The sequence below is a fragment of the Biomphalaria glabrata genome, chromosome 15 (genome assembly GCF_947242115.1).
Source record: "Biomphalaria glabrata chromosome 15, xgBioGlab47.1, whole genome shotgun sequence".
Lineage (NCBI taxonomy): Eukaryota > Metazoa > Mollusca > Gastropoda > Planorbidae > Biomphalaria > Biomphalaria glabrata.
In genome coordinates this window covers 16650340-16668571 of record NC_074725.1, presented here as the reverse complement: position 1 = coordinate 16668571, position 18232 = coordinate 16650340, and the positions used below count along the sequence as shown (strand labels likewise).

The window sequence follows — 18232 nt, the reverse complement described above, 5'->3', positions numbered from 1 at the left end:
TGGGAGGAAGGGGGAGGAAGTCGATCGCCCCTAACACAAACTCATGGATCCGCCAGTGCACCCAGTCCATTTTATTTTAGAATTAAAAGTCACAGTTTTATAATCATTTTTTTTTCTAATAAGAAGAATTAGACAATACGTTTACTTCGAATTGTAAGTATTTTTTATATATATATTTTTTTTTACAATTTGGGGGCTAAGGGTAATAATGAAAAAAGTCTAATCTCAATTTCTTTCTGTTTCTATGATTAATAATCTCAATTTCTTTCTGTTTCTATGATTAATAAGCTTTTAAAGAATAAAGTTTGCACAATTAACAATGGCAATGATTAGGCATGGAAGAGAAAGAGCCGATAAAGGGAGATTAAACATATCTGAACCATTCACGTACATTGTTATTTCTCTTCAACACCATTTGTACACAACGAAACTTTTAGATGATAATATATATATTATGCATATTTAAAATTATATATTTTCAGTTTCTTTTTTCGCTGCTCTGTCTAAACTTCGGTATATTTCCTTCAATGCAATACATGTCACTTTGATATGACCAATGTAATACATAATATACTGAAGGGCAAAAATTCGATGTGGTTACTTATCTTGTAAATATCACAACCTTCTATTTAAAAAAAAAATTGTTAGTAGTAATTATCTCTTTAACATTTTAAGCAATTATTTCCAAATTTTAGAATACATTCATAAATCGCATTGCTGAACTATAGCCGGCTGTGACCGTGGAATCAGAGTTGAATGTATCAATTTACCTCCGCCCCCCGGGCGTCGCGAGTAATGAAGATGAAATATTGATAGTGGACGTGCCAGACAGCGAGGCCATGCCGGTACTTTGTCAGGTCCGAGTAAAGTGCCATTACTCTCATAACACTGTCTCGTGGAGAGTTCTTTCTGATTGTCCACCCCTACTATGACATCATTAGCTACAGCCATTGATTTGTTTTAGCACTCATTAGGAGATCAGAGGTTCGGGGCAAATAATATTAACTCATTGTTCATGTTTTGTTTTATGCTTTTTTCCAAAACAACATTTAAACTGACAAGTTATTTAAAACATAATTTTGCTAGAATAAAAGTGCATTAAAAATTAAAACTCATGCAACCCAGTTATCACTCTACGTCATTGCCATCAGGCCGCCGCGAGGGTTATGTCCGCCTTCGTGCTAAATTAAAAATGCCCCTCCCCCCCCCCTTTTTTTTTCCTAGAAAACAATTAATACTGAGTTGGATACTGTTCCAAAAATGCCATTTCATTTAAATACATTTCTTTAGACCGTTTCATGTTTTCCTTTCCTATTAGAACCGTTGTTTTATCCTCAAGTACAACTAGAAATAATTTCGTATTTACGTGCCTACAGAAATGTAACATTTTCGTTCTGACTGCTCACTTCTCCTCCTGTATTTGTGCGACGATTATATCAGATGCGCTGCAGCAGGTATTACAGTGAACAGTGTAAGTGTAAATGATCATGACCTATATACAATTTCTCTGTTATGTTTCTGTTCGTGTGGCAGTCGCTCAGAGCTGTCCTCACAATGGTATCGGGTTCAAACCCTGCCCGCTGCCATTTCCAGTAGTCTTACAGGGGGCTTTGGCTTGGAAGTACAAAATCTTCAATTCTGAAGGAATGTCCCAAATGGACAGGTCAACTCAAGTTTTGTCGTAGCAGGCCTAAATGTTAGAAATATTTCAACTATGTATTTGAGTTCACTTCTTTAAGATTCTCTCACATTATTCTTTTCATTCTTAAGCATTCAGAACACGGTGGACATGCTTCTCAGTCGCACCTTGCGCTCTGGCCTAGACGGTCGTTAATAAAAGATGATTAGGCCAATAAGGAAGCAAAACAGATATCACTATCATTTATCAAGGGAACGCTTTTATGGCAGACACCTGCGCCGCAGAAGTGGTACAGAGAAGCAAAATGTGGTTACCTCAGTGTGCTCGGTCTTCAGCCTCTACTCTAACCCGATTTTCTTGGGAAACGATTTATCGGTAATAGGCATGTACATATTTTCAGTAGTAAAGACTATTACGCCCTAGCCCGATCTTACAACTACAGCAGGACAGTAGATGGCGGGGGGACAGGGTTACAACATAGGGGACACCTTGACGACAGTTAAAAGCGCAAAGGTCTGTGAATTAGAAGTAGAAAAAAAGGTGGATATGAGGCGGGGATCTGTGGGGTCAGGTGATTACAGATGCTCAACTTTTGACCCCAGTTGTGTATTGTAATAAATCTAAGTCAAGCACTCAACGAAAGGAATTGAATATCAGATGGTGTGTTTATTAACAGTTACAAAAACACACAGACAGTGACTTCAGCCATCAATACACAAGAAGTCTTGCCTTTAGTTCCACCAATTCTTTCCTACCCAAAACTTAATACCGGCCACTCAATGCTGCTCCAGGTCCTTAATCCAGTTTGCTGGTAGCTCGAAGGACGGCTCTTAGCTCCAGACAGCTGTCTACTGTCTATTGCATATCACTTCAGTCAGATCTAAGCAGTGTATCAACAAAGTCGTCTATCATCCCGTGTTGAACGGTGCGCTAGTGCACACCATAAGCGGAAGCGGAAGCAAGAGTTATAACAGTGTCAAGGATTGGCCTCTTTAGTTACACGTGAAGTTACTAAGAGAACACGATTTGTCTCTCCAGAAGTAAAATGCACACAGTCGTATCGGGTAAATTGTAAAGTATTAATTACCTTTTATTTTCATGTCATAAAGGATCTATGCCTATATGCATTACTATATTTTTGCTCACATGACCCGCGGGCTATACAAGTTGATAACGATTGGCAGCTGTGCGGGGTATACCAAGGTGCTTATAAGAATGCCTAGTATACCGGTGCAGGGGCGTAACTAGGGATTTGGGGGCCCGAGGGATTGACCTCTTTGGGGGCCCCTTGCATTTTGACATTGGACATATGACATGGGATAATGTACGCAAAAATATATAAGTAATCAAGACTCTTTTAATGAATAATACCTTTGTTTTTTAGTTAAATAATGCACAAGTGACAAATCTAAATTGATATCGCTTCACGTCGTGCATTCTGTGCAGCAAAGACATCTATAACATCAACTACATCGATACTTTCTAGTATTTGTGACTTCACTGACATTAAAGCCTTGATAATCCTTTCTTGTGTCATTGTGCTCCTGAGATAGCTTTTGATGAACTTGAGCTTTGAGAATGATCTCTCACATGACGTAATGGAAGTGGCCTGAGTTAGCGGTATTCGGAGGAGGTTGCAAAGTTTGAGCACACGTAATTCCCATATGAAGCCTGTTTCGTCAATATGTCTATAGTGATTGTATTACTGGTTTGTTGATGAAAAGTGCTCGTGCATCAATGACATCATTGAAAAAGCGATTTGCCATTTATTTCATCATACAAACAGGAAAAGTAGCACAGTTTGTCATAAGCAGTTCTTCATCTAACAGGTGTCTTGGTTCAAGAAGAAACCCAAAGGTATCCATTTTCTTTCCAGCCTTTGAAATCTGTCCAGCACCTCTGTCGCAACACGTTTAAATTGCAGTTCTGTTGACAGTCCTACATTAGAACTCAACTTCCCATCAAGTCTTTTCTTTCTTCTGGTTGTTTTGATTACAGGGAATCGATAATATTCACTACCTTCTTTTGCTTTTTCGATGGATTGGGTTTTTGTCAGTTTCTCATCATTTTGCAGAAAGCATGAAAGGGTACTAATTTCTTTAGCAGCTTCCCGTATATGCAGTCCAGACATTTGTAGTTTCTTCTGAACTATAGTAATTGGGCGCAAGAGCTTTGACCAGAATTCAAGATAGGCAAAAAAATCTTAATTTTCCACTGCATGAAGAAGATTCTGTGCTAATATTATATGGTATTACGTCATTGTTGGTTGTTTATGTTTTGTGCGCAAGAAAAAGGATTCAGAGAATCATTCCAACTGATCCCAAACTATTGAAACCATCGGTAGCTGAAAATGCAGAGACATTACTCAACGAACGACATATGAAAAGCAAAGTGAAATACAATGCAAAAGCAACACTGCCTAAAGATTATTCTGTCGGAGAGTTCGTCTAGGTCAAACATGGCAGAAAGCAGTTGTCATAAAAAAACATTCAGCACCCAGATCTTACATCATAAAGACAAACGGAAAAACATACAGAAGAAATCAATGCTTTTTGAATAAGAGTTTCGATGAAGACATCTCTGGGTACTATGATACCGATGGAGACAATGAACTGCAAACTGTTGGAACAAACGAAACTGACAGTTATAGACCAACGTCTAGAGAACTTGTTGTGCCAGTCAAGACAACCAGAAGTGGACGAATTGTTAAAGTTCCTAGTAGACAGGGCCGGCCTTAGGCCACTGCAGCCTATGCGGTCGCAGTGGGCCCCGCGTTTTCATAGGACCCGCGCTAATTCTAAGTGTACATTATTAAATTAAACCATTATAACGTATATAAAATAACAGGGTTTTCGCGACCTCCTGATTTTTCAGGGCCTCCAGGAAATCTCATGAAAGGCAAAATATACGATAAAGTCCTGAACTTTTTTAAATTTATTCAAATCTCCTGAAGAATAGACGAAATTGACATTTTGGGGTGCCTATAAATAAAAAGTGCGAACTTTCATTTGATAAAAATTTATTGCAAAGACGAAAGTAGGCCTATTTTCTAATAAAAAAAAAATAATATTGACATTATGCTCATCCCTACCCAGACTAGGCACCGCGCGATCCGTTTCGCATAGGGCCCCGCAAATGCTAGGGCCGGCCCTGCTAGATATCACTCTTAAGAACTTTAAATAGAAGAGTGTGATAATAACTTCAAAAGGAAGGATGTGCTAATATTATATAATATTACGTTATTGTTTGTTGTTTATGTTTTGTGCAAAAGCAAAAGGATTAGATGGAAATAAAAAGAGAGTTTCCATTGGATTGAGGAAAGATGAATAGAGGGGTAATAACTCGAGTGTGAAGTTTAATTCTGAAATTATAGACGCCAAACCCGAATAATGGACTATTCTAGCATTATTAAGAATAACTTTTGGATCTGTTATACTCGATTCTGTAAATTTTGCTTCAAGTTTAATTAGTGTAGCCATAAAATACTCGCCATTTAGATCTATTATTAGTAAAGGTAACAAGATACCTGGAATTCGCTGTATATCATGCAGTTTTATCCGTGGCAACAAATTTTAAAATGTAAAACCAACTTTAAAAAAAACTTTGATTTCTGTGGGAAAACATTTTTAAAATGCCAACAAAGTCAACGTACTGATAGACCTAGATCTAGGTTTAGTCCTTGTGATAAATTTAATCCATAAATGTTGAAAAAAAAAAAGACACCCGTTGACACTATTTGTCAATCAAATATATTAAATTTATGCATTTACAAAACAATTTCGGACACGAATTTTGGGGGCCGCCCATAGGTGGGGGCCCGGGGGGATTTTAAAATTCAACATATTACAGAAACAGGATTGCGTCTCGAAGGACAGACGTCTGATGAGCAACAAGCTCATGTACGAACTTTCTTATCTAGGGAGGAACAAATTATTTTTCAATTATTTTCTTTCATCATTGAAGCTTCAAATCATTTTGAAGATGAGAAATAGAAAGGCAAAGACAATTAGTAAAGTAAAGTTTCTCCTTTCAGACCTCGCAATCTATAGGGCAGATGATGTTAAGGTCATCTGTTTCTTTAGCCAACGGATAACGAGCAGGGTGTCACGTGGCCAGCACAACGACCAACCGCCTTTACTTTCCCCAACTGAAGTCAGGTACCCATTAGAGTTGGGTGGACTCAGGGGCGCTGTAAAAATTCCGAAATTCAAAATCCCAGTCTTCACCGAGATTTGAACTCGGAACCCCATTTTCTGAAGCAAAGCGCTTAATCACTCAGCCACCACTCCCTGGAAAGATCGTTTCAGTGAAAACAAATGAATATTATAAATCTTGTCAATTGTAATAATAGTTTCATTCTGCAGCAAACAACTGTACTTATTAAACAGATCATTGTCTGATCTGTAGGTCTACTTTGTCAGGTAAAATCCAACAATGAACATCCCCATACAGAGTATCACTGCTGAGTGCGTAATCAAATGTAGAGCATGTTAAAGCAGCAATCTTCGTGAAATTGGAGGGCGCTGGGAGCCAAAGGGCAGTTAGGTGGCGCTAGGAACTATAGGGGGAAGGGTAAGGGGCGCTGGGCATAAAAGGGGGACCGAGAAATGAAAGAAGAAACTCCCTAGTTGCACTGAAATAAAACAAATAAAAAATCTCTTGAAAATTAACGCTGACCAGCTAAATATAGACAAATTATAGTTACTTTACTTCTTATTTAAGAACAGAAACAACTTTAGAAATTGATTACGGGAATTCCCTTTTTCTATGTTTTAATCATAGTCATAATATTATATCTAGACTGGAAATCGGAAACAAATTCTTATCCGCGATCGATCGATTCACAGACCTGTATATATATATATATATATATATATATATATATATATGTATGTACGTAACTCTCTTTCAAGCTGAAAGGGAAGTAGCCCCAAATCTAGGAAAATCAATCTTTTCTGTCTTAGAAAAGTAATGATCTTTAGTTTTCAAAGTTTAGAAATAATGCAAACTCATTTCTCTTATTTTTATTTTTTTGGAATGGGCTATTAATCACATAACTATATATTCAGGCAAATATATGAAACAAAGCCATTTACTGTTAGTTTTCATTGAGATAATGTTTCAAAAATCCTAGATCGAAATAATTCATGTCTATTGATTTTAATCATCTTGTATACATTTAAATTGATTGATTACCTAGATCTTTCTCCATTTTGTATCTAAAAATGTTTTATAATGTTGGAAAATTGATTAAAACTAAAATTAAATGTGTTAAAAACGGATGTATCACGCACAACTTTATGTAGCTTGTTGCCACGTATGGGGAACCATCAGTGGTGGGCGTTAGAAAGGCTTCATAAGTCATTTAGAAAAAAGAAAATCCAGATCTATCCATTATTTACCTTGTGAGCGGTGATGCACAGGCAACATCTTCTTAAAATTTTAGCCCACAATTTCATTCCTATTTGAATCTAGTTATAGAATTGTAAATAAAATTCAAACCCATACCGAAAATAAGCTCATCTTTCAACAGTTTTGCGAAACAAATTATAAGCAACATGTTAAACTCTCATTGTAAATTGAAGTTTGCTGGATTTCGAAAAAGGAGTTGTATTGCTCGTTTTATTAAGCTCTTAAATATACTTTTGAAATCATTTTGAGAAACAGGATTCATCGGTTGGTGGTGACTTAAAGCAGACAAAACAAAAGATAAGTTGTACACGGTAGCCATCTAACGAACATGGATGAAACAAACCTCCGACTGCAGGGATAGGCTTTCACTTTCATTGGTTAAATCCTTTTCTCTTTCATTGAGATATTACATCTATTTTAAAGGGTTATACAATCCCATATAACTTGTTTGTTGAAAATGAATTACTGCCTAAGGTAATCGATATCTATGTAATTCACCTTACAATGCTATATGAAGAAATTAAGATTCGCTTCTAGGATGTAAATAAATAGAACAAATTAAATATAAATGACAATTATTAAACATCTGTGACTGATGTTCAATTTGAATGGCAGGGGAACATAGGTTTACACAATTATGTCTTCAGTAAAAAAGAATGTAAACATTGGAGGCACAACAGCAAATGTGGCTGCACTTAAATATTCCTGTAAAATTACAAAACTGTCGTCCAAAATGGAACTATTTTTAGCTTTTTCCATCAACATGCATAGTTAAACTGGATTAAGTAGGTAAACAAACTCAATGTGTAAGCCATGAAATAGACGGGATGTAGCTCAGAAAAGACCTTCGCCTTACATTGACTCATTTAAAGCCAAACATTTTAATATGGTCAGGCTGCAGGAGGCACGAGGTTCCCATAAGCTAAAAGTTAAATCTTGTGAATTCAGCAATATTAATATGTATTTAAAAAAATAACTATTAAACCTAAAAATAGTAGGCCTAGTAATATTCAACAACTTAAAATGGGACTATTCAGAGGATTTGAAAGAAAGTCATGACAATGAGATTACTTCCTGTGTGTAATCACTGCAAGAAATCTGACATTTTTTGCATAATAGTTATACAATCAATGATCTGTTATTGACAGCGTGAAAATTAATTAATACACTTTTTATTCAAATTTGCCTTCTCTATTAGTATTTTTCTAAGAAGGGGCGCTGGCGGAATTTTTTAAAGAAAAAAAATACGAAAAGGGGGCGGTAGGTCAAAGAAGGTGGAAGACAACTGGGTTAAAGTCATTAAAGTTTTCAATTTTTTAACATATTCATTCACACATTTGTAATTTGCAGAATCTCTTCTAGAAAGGGAGACAATACGTTAAATTGTATAAAGATTTTTAAAAAGTTTGTCTACTATGTTTCAATAAATTCTCATTATTTTATATAAAAGTTAATGTATAAAAATACTATTAGACGCTACAAAACTAAATAGCTCAGCATGTTAATACTTTTCTGAACGTGGTGAAGTAAAATTATATTTTTTTTTATTTAAAAAACATTGTCTAAGCCATGTCAAAACCACAAATATAAAATATAAATATTCAGTATGAAACATTTATTCTTATATCACATCAGACGTAACTCGAAAATTAATGTCATTAAGCTACTTTCAAAGCTCCACAAATGTCACACAGATTGTTCTTTATTAAAATGTTAAAAAAAAAATTAAAGTTCATTTCGTATTGCTGAATGGTTTTAAAATGTGAAAAACATTTTTTAAGAGAATAAAAATTAATAAATTATCAAAAAAAAAAAAAAAAAAATTAAGTACAGACAAGATTCGAAAAGTAACAACATTCTCTAATTGTGTTTTAAAGAGGCACCCTCATTGGTTAATGACAAGTGTAACAATGTCATTGAAATGGTTATTGTTATACCCAACAATTCACTCCCACCCAACACGATAATTCCCCCCTTGCAGTCAGACAAAGGTAGAGCCCCAGTGTACCCTTAACCTAATCAGAGCCGGACCTATTTATAGGCAACACACGCGAAAGCTAAAGCTAAACCTCAGATCGCAAAGAAATAGTTAGAACTAAAATAAGATATCTCGACTTATAAAAGGCACAAAAAAAAACAAAAAAAAACCAGTTGGCCACAAACATTTTCAAAACATCATGGCGGGCCGCACAAAACTTTCGAAAAAAAATTGCGCACACCATTCCTTACAGTCCCTCTACAGTGAATCCACCCAGTATACATGTAGGATACAATGACGCTCGAGCACGCTACTCTGCCTCATTGTGGCGCTCGTGTGGAAACGACCGTTAAAGGAAGTGGTTAGGCTAAATGGGTAGCAACACAAAACTCCCGTGGGGATGCCCACGTGTAGACGAGAGTCCACTTCTTGCACGGGCGGGGTTGTAAAAAAGTCCCCACAAACCTGTCACACATCCATGCGCTGTTCCTCAAAGGGACCGTTACATAAATGGCGAGTCCCCCACGGTTAGCTTGGTACAACGAAGGAAAATGGCAGAGGCTCCCGGTGTCCTCGGCCTTCGGCCATGTGCAGCCAAGCATTGGAAACAGCAATGCTTTACATAGGCATTGACTCGGATCTCTCTCAAACAGAACTGTGTTCTCACGGGTTTTTTTTTTTTACTGTTTGGCGTCCAAACAGGTATTTTTTTCAAACTTAGGGCCCTTGGACATCAACAAGGATACACAGACGTAACATTAGTGACAACTTTAATTTAAAAATGCACACACACACACACGCACACAAACTCTTTTTAGTTCTATCGCCTAACAGGGAGGGCGGTGGCAGTGCTGTTAAGCGCATCGCTTCCGAACCTGGGTCCTGGGTTCGAATCTCGGCGAAGACTGGGATTTTTGCATTTCGGGATCCTTAGGGCGCCTCTTAGCTTATCCAACTCTAATGGGTACTTGACATTTGTTGGGGAAAATTAAAGGCGGTTGGTCGTTGTGTTGACTACATCACACCCTGCTCGTTAACCGTTGGCAGGATATAATTATCTGCTTTGTAATATTGGTTGTACTATATCATAAGTTAGTGTAAAATAATAACAATTAACCACGTTACAAGCTCATTCATCTTTTTGAGAAAAAAACTCACACTTCATGAAAAGCGATTGTGATATCATTTTTTTGTTTCAACTAAGCGGACGGCATGAAGACTTCGCGGCCACATGCGATCCACACAGTGCTGCCAACAACTGTCAAAAACTAAAAGAATTCCCAAATGGTGAATACAAAAAACTTTTATATTAAAAAAACAATCATGAGCATCTTAACGATTGGGTGAATGCTCAAGGTCCAGTGGAGGGAGCATGAAGAAAGGGTTGTCCAAAGTAAAGTTGGCTGGACAACAATAATGAATGGACCGGTCCCTCTCCATCTGGATATCCAAACAACAGCTGCTTACCAGGGAAAGTGGAAGGAGTTGATTAGGCGAACTGTCACAACACCCCTTCTACAAACTGTCACAACACCCCTTCTACAAACTGTCACAACACCCCTTCTACAAACTGTCACAACACCCCTTCTACAAACTGTCACAACACCCCTTCTACGAACTGTCACAACACCCTTCTACAAACTGTCACAACACCCCTTCTACAAACTGTCACAACACCCCTTCTACAAACTGTCACAACACCCCTTTTACAAACTGTCACAACACCCCTTCTACAAACTGTCACAACACCCCTTCGACGAACTGTCACAACACCCCTTCTACGAACTGTCACAACACCCCTTCTACAAACTGTCACAACACCCCTTCTACAAACTGTCACAACACCCCTTCTACGAACTGTCACAACATCCCTTCTACAAACTGTCACAACACCCCTTCTACAAACTGTCACAACACCCCTTCTACGAACTGTCACAACACCCCTTTTACAAACTGTCACAACACCCCTTCTACAAACTGTCACAACACCCCTTCGACGAACTGTCACAACACCCCTTCTACGAACTGTCACAACACCCCTTCTACAAACTGTCACAACACCCCTTCTACAAACTGTCACAACACCCCTTTTACAAACTGTCACAACACCCCTTCTACAAACTGTCACAACACCCCTTTTACAAACTGTCACAACACCCCTTCTACAAACTGTCACAACACCCCTTCGACGAACTGTCACAACACCCCTTCTACGAACTGTCACAACACCCCTTCTACAAACTGTCACAACACCCCTTCTACAAACTGTCACAACACCCCTTCTACGAACTGTCACAACATCCCTTCTACAAACTGTCACAACACCCCTTCTACAAACTGTCACAACACCCCTTCTACGAACTGTCACAACACCCTTCTACGAACTGTCACAACACCCCTTCTACGAACTGTCACAACACCCCTACGACGAACTGTCACAACACCCCTTCTACGAACTGTCACAACACCCCTTCTACGAACTGTCACAACACCCCCTATACGAACTGTCACAACACCCCTTCTACGAACTGTCACAACACCCCTTCTACGAACTGTCACAACACCCCTACGACGAACTGTCACAACGCCCCTTCTACGAATTTTCATAGCACCCCTACGACGAACTGTCACAACACCCCTTCTACGAATTGTCATAGCACCCCTACGACGAACTGTCACTACACCCCTTCTACAAATTGTCATAGCACCCCTACGACGAACTGTCATAGCACTCCTTCGACGAACTGTCACAGCACCCCTTCTACGAATTGTCATAGCTTCCCTTCTACGAACTGTCACAACACCCCTTCTACGAATTGTCATAGCACCCCTACGACGAACTGTTACTACACCCCTTCTACGAATTGTCATAGCACCCCTACGACGAACTGTCATAGCACCCCTAAGACGAACTGTCACAGCACCCCTTCTACGAATTGTCATAGCACCCCTTCTACGAACTGCCACAACACCCCATCGACGAACTGTCACAACACCCCTTCTACGAATTGTCATAGCACCCCTACGACGAACTGTCATAGCACCCCTTCTACGAATTGTCATAGCACCCCTTCCACGAACTGTCACAGCACCCCTTCTACGAATTGTCACAACATCCCTTCTACAAACTGTCACAACACCCCTTCTACAAACTGTCACAACACCCCTTCTACGAACTGTCACAGCACCCCTTCTACGAACTGTCACAACACCCCTTCTACGAACTGTCACAACACCCCTACGACGAACTGTCACAACACCCCTTCTACGAACTGTCACAACACCCCTTCTACGAACTGTCACAACACTCCTTCTACGAACTGTCACAACACCCCTTATACGAACTGTCACAACACCCCTTCTACGAACTGTCACAACACCCCTACGACGAACTGTCACAACACCCCTTCTACGAATTTTCATAGCACCCCTACGACGAACTGTCACAACACCCCTTCTACAAACTGTCACAACACCCCTTCTACGAACTGTCACAACACCCTTCTACGAACTGTCACAACACCCCTTCTACGAACTGTCACAACACCCCTACGACGAACTGTCACAACACCCCTTCTACGAACTGTCACAACACCCCTTCTACGAACTGTCACAACACCCCTTATACGAACTGTCACAACACCCCTTCTACGAACTGTCACAACACCCCTTATACGAACTGTCACAGCACCCCTACGACGAACTGTCACAACACCCCTTCTACGAATTTTCATAGCACCCCTACGACGAACTGTCACAACACCCCTTCTACGAATTGTCATAGCACCCCTACGACGAACTGTCACTACACCCCTTCTACGAATTGTCATAGCACCCCTACGACGAACTGTCATAGCACTCCTTCGACGAACTGTCACAGCACCCCTTCTACGAATTGTCATAGCTTCCCTTCTACGAACTGTCACAACACCCCTTCTACGAATTGTCATAGCACCCCTACGACGAACTGTCACTACACCCCTTCTACGAATTGTCATAGCACCCCTACGACGAACTGTCATAGCACCCCTAAGACGAACTGTCACAGCACCCCTTCTACGAATTGTCATAGCACCCCTTCTACGAACTGCCACAACACCCCATCGACGAACTGTCACAACACCCCTTCTACGAATTGTCATAGCACCCCTTCGACGAACTGTCATAGCACCCATTCTACGAATTGTCATAGCACCCCTTCGACGAACTGTCACAGCACCCCTTCTACGAATTGTCACAACATCCCTTCTACAAACTGTCACAACACCCCTTCTACAAACTGTCACAACACCCCTTCTACGAACTGTCACAACACACTTCTACGAACTGTCACAACACCCCTTCTACGAACTGTCACAACACCCCTACGACGAACTGTCACAACACCCCTTCTACGAACTGTCACAACACCCCTTCTACGAACTGTCACAACACCCCTTATACGAACTGTCACAACACCCCTTCTACGAACTGTCACAACACCCCTTATACGAACTGTCACAGCACCCCTACGACGAACTGTCACAACACCCCTTCTACGAATTTTCATAGCACCCCTACGACGAACTGTCACAACACCCCTTCTACGAATTGTCATAGCACCCCTACGACGAACTGTCACTACACCCCTTCGACGAACTGTCACAACACCCCTTCGACGAACTGTCACAGCACCCCTTCGACGAAAGTCAAGGGACAGATGAAAGATAGTGATTCGGATTCACGACATGAATTGCATTACAACTGTAATAAATACAAAATGAAGCAAACACCCAAAACAAATGTATAAAAACAAGGTGTATGCAACATGAGGTACATTGCCTTTATTAGGAAACAATTTGAAACAGTCCATTGAAATGTGATTTGTTTTCACAATTTCGGGAATGGCACAGATAAAAAACAAACAAAAAAACTTTATGATCAAACGAATAAATTAATTTATACAATCTAAAACAGTGACACAAATAAAAAATAAAATCAAATTAATAAATTAGTTCATACAATTTGAAATTGTTTGCACTTTTTTAAAAAGCATTTCAGAAATTATTAAATTAGTTACATATATAAAAAGCATCTCGTATAACAATAAACAATGAATGTAATACAGAAAAAGAGACAAGCAAAGATAGATTCTTCCAAACTCTATACATGAGGATATAGACGAGTCCTATCTATAACAGATAACTGACATATACAGCTAGAGCTTTTTGTGTTTTTTTTTTGGTGTATCCGGTGTACAGTTTGTCAACAGTTTTCTTTCAAAATGGCGTCCTTGACAATGTTTATTTTGTCTATTTATTTTAAAATCTCTCCCAAATCTTCCTTTTTTTCATTTCCTTGCGTTTTGCCATGAGACTGTTTTATATCTTTTCACCTTTCTCCACATTACTTTCTCTTCTTTTCTATTGTATTGCTTTAAAATGTAAACCGTATCTTACAAAGGATCAAAATGCAAACAAAGAACAGATAACTGAGTTTGAACTCTATACCTGTATTAATTTTTTCACTTCTTTTGCGATACAAGTTTTCAATATCAATCGAAATTATGTGTCGGAGATAGCCAATAAATGGTGTCAGCGTTTTTTTTAATTAATTAATGAGTTTGTGTGTTTAAACTATAATGTACTTTAAAATCAGAATAAGATCAATGGATAATTTGCAGTTGTAGCAGAGTAAAAGTCAGACATTTTCACAGTTTAGACCAATGTCTGCCATAAGGAGGGCATAAACCCGAAAAAGAGGACATGTCCTCGTTTTTCCGTCCATCTGATAACCTTAATCTTACACGTTCAAAGTTTTCATGCAGTCCACAAAATGTTAAATTTTCGATACTTACTTGTTCATGAGTCTGAGTAGTTAAATGTAATATGTACAATTAACCAGCTTCCCTCCTTGTTTTCAGAATAAAGAAAAACAACTCATTTCCAAAAGCAACTATACATTTGTCTAATAGTGCGGGCTTCCGGATTTCCAAACTAAAATTGTTTGGTGTCAGAAGAAGCTTTTTTTTCTTTTCCCGTTCGACTTGCAAAGTAATTTTGGCGTTCTCATTAATACCGCCAAAAGGGCTCGTTTAAAATATATTTGGCTCATACGTTTCTGGTTATTAGCCAAACCGAGGCTTGTAATGACAATCTTTGGTGTAGACGTTTTAAATAATGTGAACTTCGCAGAACTGAGACCTGGCCAACAAGGTCCTATGCTATTGACAGAGGTTGGAGATTATAATATGAGTTGCAGGATCGTAAGTATAGTACGCAATAGTTGTAACACAAATATATGTTTCTAATAATGCCTGGGCGTATTTGATTAGTCTCTATTTCTTCAACGTTAGACACCAACTTTTCTTCAGATCTTCTAGCAATATTTTTTAGGAATTTTGCTGGGGACGTTTAAACAGGAATACATAGATAAGAGAAGATAACTCAGTAAACAATCCTTGTTGTGTTGTCTGCGCCTAGTCTTAGCTGATGTTCGCGCGCTTTCAGTCTCAAGGATGCTATGCTGGAGTTTCTGACGTCACCCTTCACAGGAAGTAGCAAACCCCTGTTGAGTTCCTCTTCGTGGCCCAGATCGGGTGACGTCTGCTTACGATTGGCCGGGTCTGTTTCGTTGCTAGGAGGCGACGGCGTCGTCGTCTTGGACAGAACCGGAGTAGTGGGCGGCGAGAACGATGTCACGTCCGCCGTCTGTCTGGCTTTCAGGGCCGTCGAGGTCATGCTTGCAAGGAGGTGCTGAAAAGACCCCGGAGGCGGCAGAGACAACGACATGGGATTGAGTGCCCTGATGGACGCGAGTCCTCCCTGCGGCGTCATTCCGAGAGAGGAGAACGCCGCGGCGGGGGAGTAGAAACCAGCGTTCCCGAATGGGCTCATCTGCGGTGGAACTCCGTACCTGGACATAAGCGTGTTCTCGTAGGTCTTCAAGAGTAGATCAGAGTAGGATCCTTGGTAAGGGTGATGTGGATGATGAAGATGTGGTCCAGGTGGAGGTCCCAGAATACCCCTGGTCATCATGCCCAATCCAGGTGGGTAGGGGTTAAAAGGATTTGACTGACCACCGACTTTTTCTTTCTTTCTCCATTTAGCTCTTCTATTTTGAAACCAAACCTAAACAAATTAGAAAACAAACAATGAATTAATTATAGCAATAGCAATGATTGTCTGTGAAAAAAGAATTCATTTCAAACCAATATATAGAAATTTTGATTCGTAGTTTGGTTCTTCAGCACACACAATTATTTGTTGGTTTTAAAAAATATTAAGAAATAAAAATTATAGTTTATCTTTACTTCACTATTTTCTACACCAGAAACATTCAAAAGGTTTACTACTTATGAATTGTCCCCTATTTTATGAACATGTAGCTGATGACATTAGTTAATTAGTCCGTCCAGAATATTTATTTTTACTAGACTTTTTAAAAAAAAAAAAAAGAAGTGATTTTAACAGCATATCAGGGCGTCCAATAGAAGAGTCTTATCAATGTGTATAGCTCATGAGCTAATAAAAATAGTAAAAGAACATATTTGTCAAAGACTGTATTGTGATAAAACGTGATGAGGCTTTAATACAGTCAAACAACTAAATACTAGTCTATACATTCAGGGCTGGAAACAAAAGAGTATCGGTACCCTATATTCTCTATTACGATGCCGTAATACCAAAGGAAAGACTTTACAATACTGAGTAAATATGCACATCGATACTTTTATTATTGCTTTAAAATTGATTTGAAAACAAAACATAACTCTTCATCTTGGAGGCGCATGGGCTGAGTTGTAAAGCGCTTGGCTTCCGAACCGGAGGGTCCTGGGTTCAAATCCTAGTGAAGACTATAATTTTTAATTTCGGGATCTTGAGGGCGCCTCGAGTCCACCTTGCTCTAATGGGTACCTGACATTAGTTGGGTAAAAGTAAAAGAGGTTGGTCGTTGTGTTGGCCACAGGGACACCCTCGTTAACTGTGAGCCACAGGAATAGATGAACTTTACATCATCTGCACGCATGGTCTGAAAGGGGAAACTTTACTTTACTCTCTCTCTGTCAACACAAACTCATTCTCTCACTCTCCCTTTTCTCTTCCCTATCTCTCTCAAACACACGTCTTTTTACCTTTTCTCTCTCTCTCTCTCTCTCATTTAACTTTTTAATTAAAACTTTATTCACTATCATTAAGCCCACATTTATAAATCAATTTTTGTTTCATGCTAAATCAGCCAAAGAAAAGTTGGAACTAACCCTATCCAGTACGGGCTACACCTGGGACTCAGCTAGTTTGTCATGACTTCACTCTAGCCACCAGAAAGTCCAATTCATTGTACAATGTTCGTCAAATTGTAATCCAAACACTCCTCGTGTCGAGTGCGTATACCGTCGTCTTGCTCTTTCTTTCACCACTGTCAGAACGATCCTCCCTTAACCTTTTTACCCGTTTTGCCCCATTCAAGAATCAGCAAGTAGACCTACACGTGAGCAGACGAACACAATGGACACTTTGCATTGCCTTGTTTGCATTAGTTATTCACTCCAATTGGGCTCGGCGCCAAGGTGGTGTCTTCCATATTTAATAGATGATAATGTGAACACAATATTGTATAGGTAGCTTTTTGGTGGCCAAACTGGCAAAGTTAAACATTGCCAGGGAGGTCTTACTGTTTTAAACCAATATATATATATTTTTTTTAAATGTTAAGAAACTCTTTAGACGCTCTTGTTGGCACTAGTCGTGATTCACTTAAGATGAACAGAAATGAAAGTTTTATATTACCAATGTTTATTGGACAAATTTTACCACTTTTGAAATTTATTTTTTTTATTTCTTTTGAAAAAAAAAAAAGAAAGAAAGTCCACATTGAATATTAATGGTATGCTCTTTCGTGACCTTTTCCCTATTACGTCTCAATTAAATATTAAAACGATTCGTTCTAGACTGGAGTGGGCATGGGATAATGGAGAGAGAGAGGGGGGGGGGAGGGAAGAGAGGGAGGTGAGGAAAGAAGGGAATGAAGAAGAGAGCAGCGGGAATACTGGGAGTAAAGTGGGATAAGATGAACCTGTTTGACGATCCTCGGGTAGGTGTTTGACCAAGGAACGTTTTGATTAATCACGATTAATTAGAAAAATCTGCCCAGCTCGGGTTGCCAGATTGAACAGATAATATTTCCTTTGCGAGTTACACGACGACACGTAGTGTCAATAGCCG

The 18232-nt window shown here is 39.2% G+C and overlaps 1 protein-coding gene across 1 annotated transcript in view; it reads right to left on the bottom strand.

Annotated features, from left to right (window-relative positions):
* Positions 1-13897: 13897 nt before the first annotated feature.
* Positions 13898-18232, bottom strand: part of LOC106055759 (homeobox protein aristaless-like) — a 30184-nt gene continuing 25849 nt past the window's right edge. Inside the window, exon 4 of the mRNA XM_013212192.2 lies at positions 13898-16138. Within this exon, the coding sequence (XP_013067646.2) occupies positions 15455-16138 (684 nt within the window). The 3' untranslated portion in view covers positions 13898-15454. The remainder of the gene's footprint in view (positions 16139-18232) is intronic.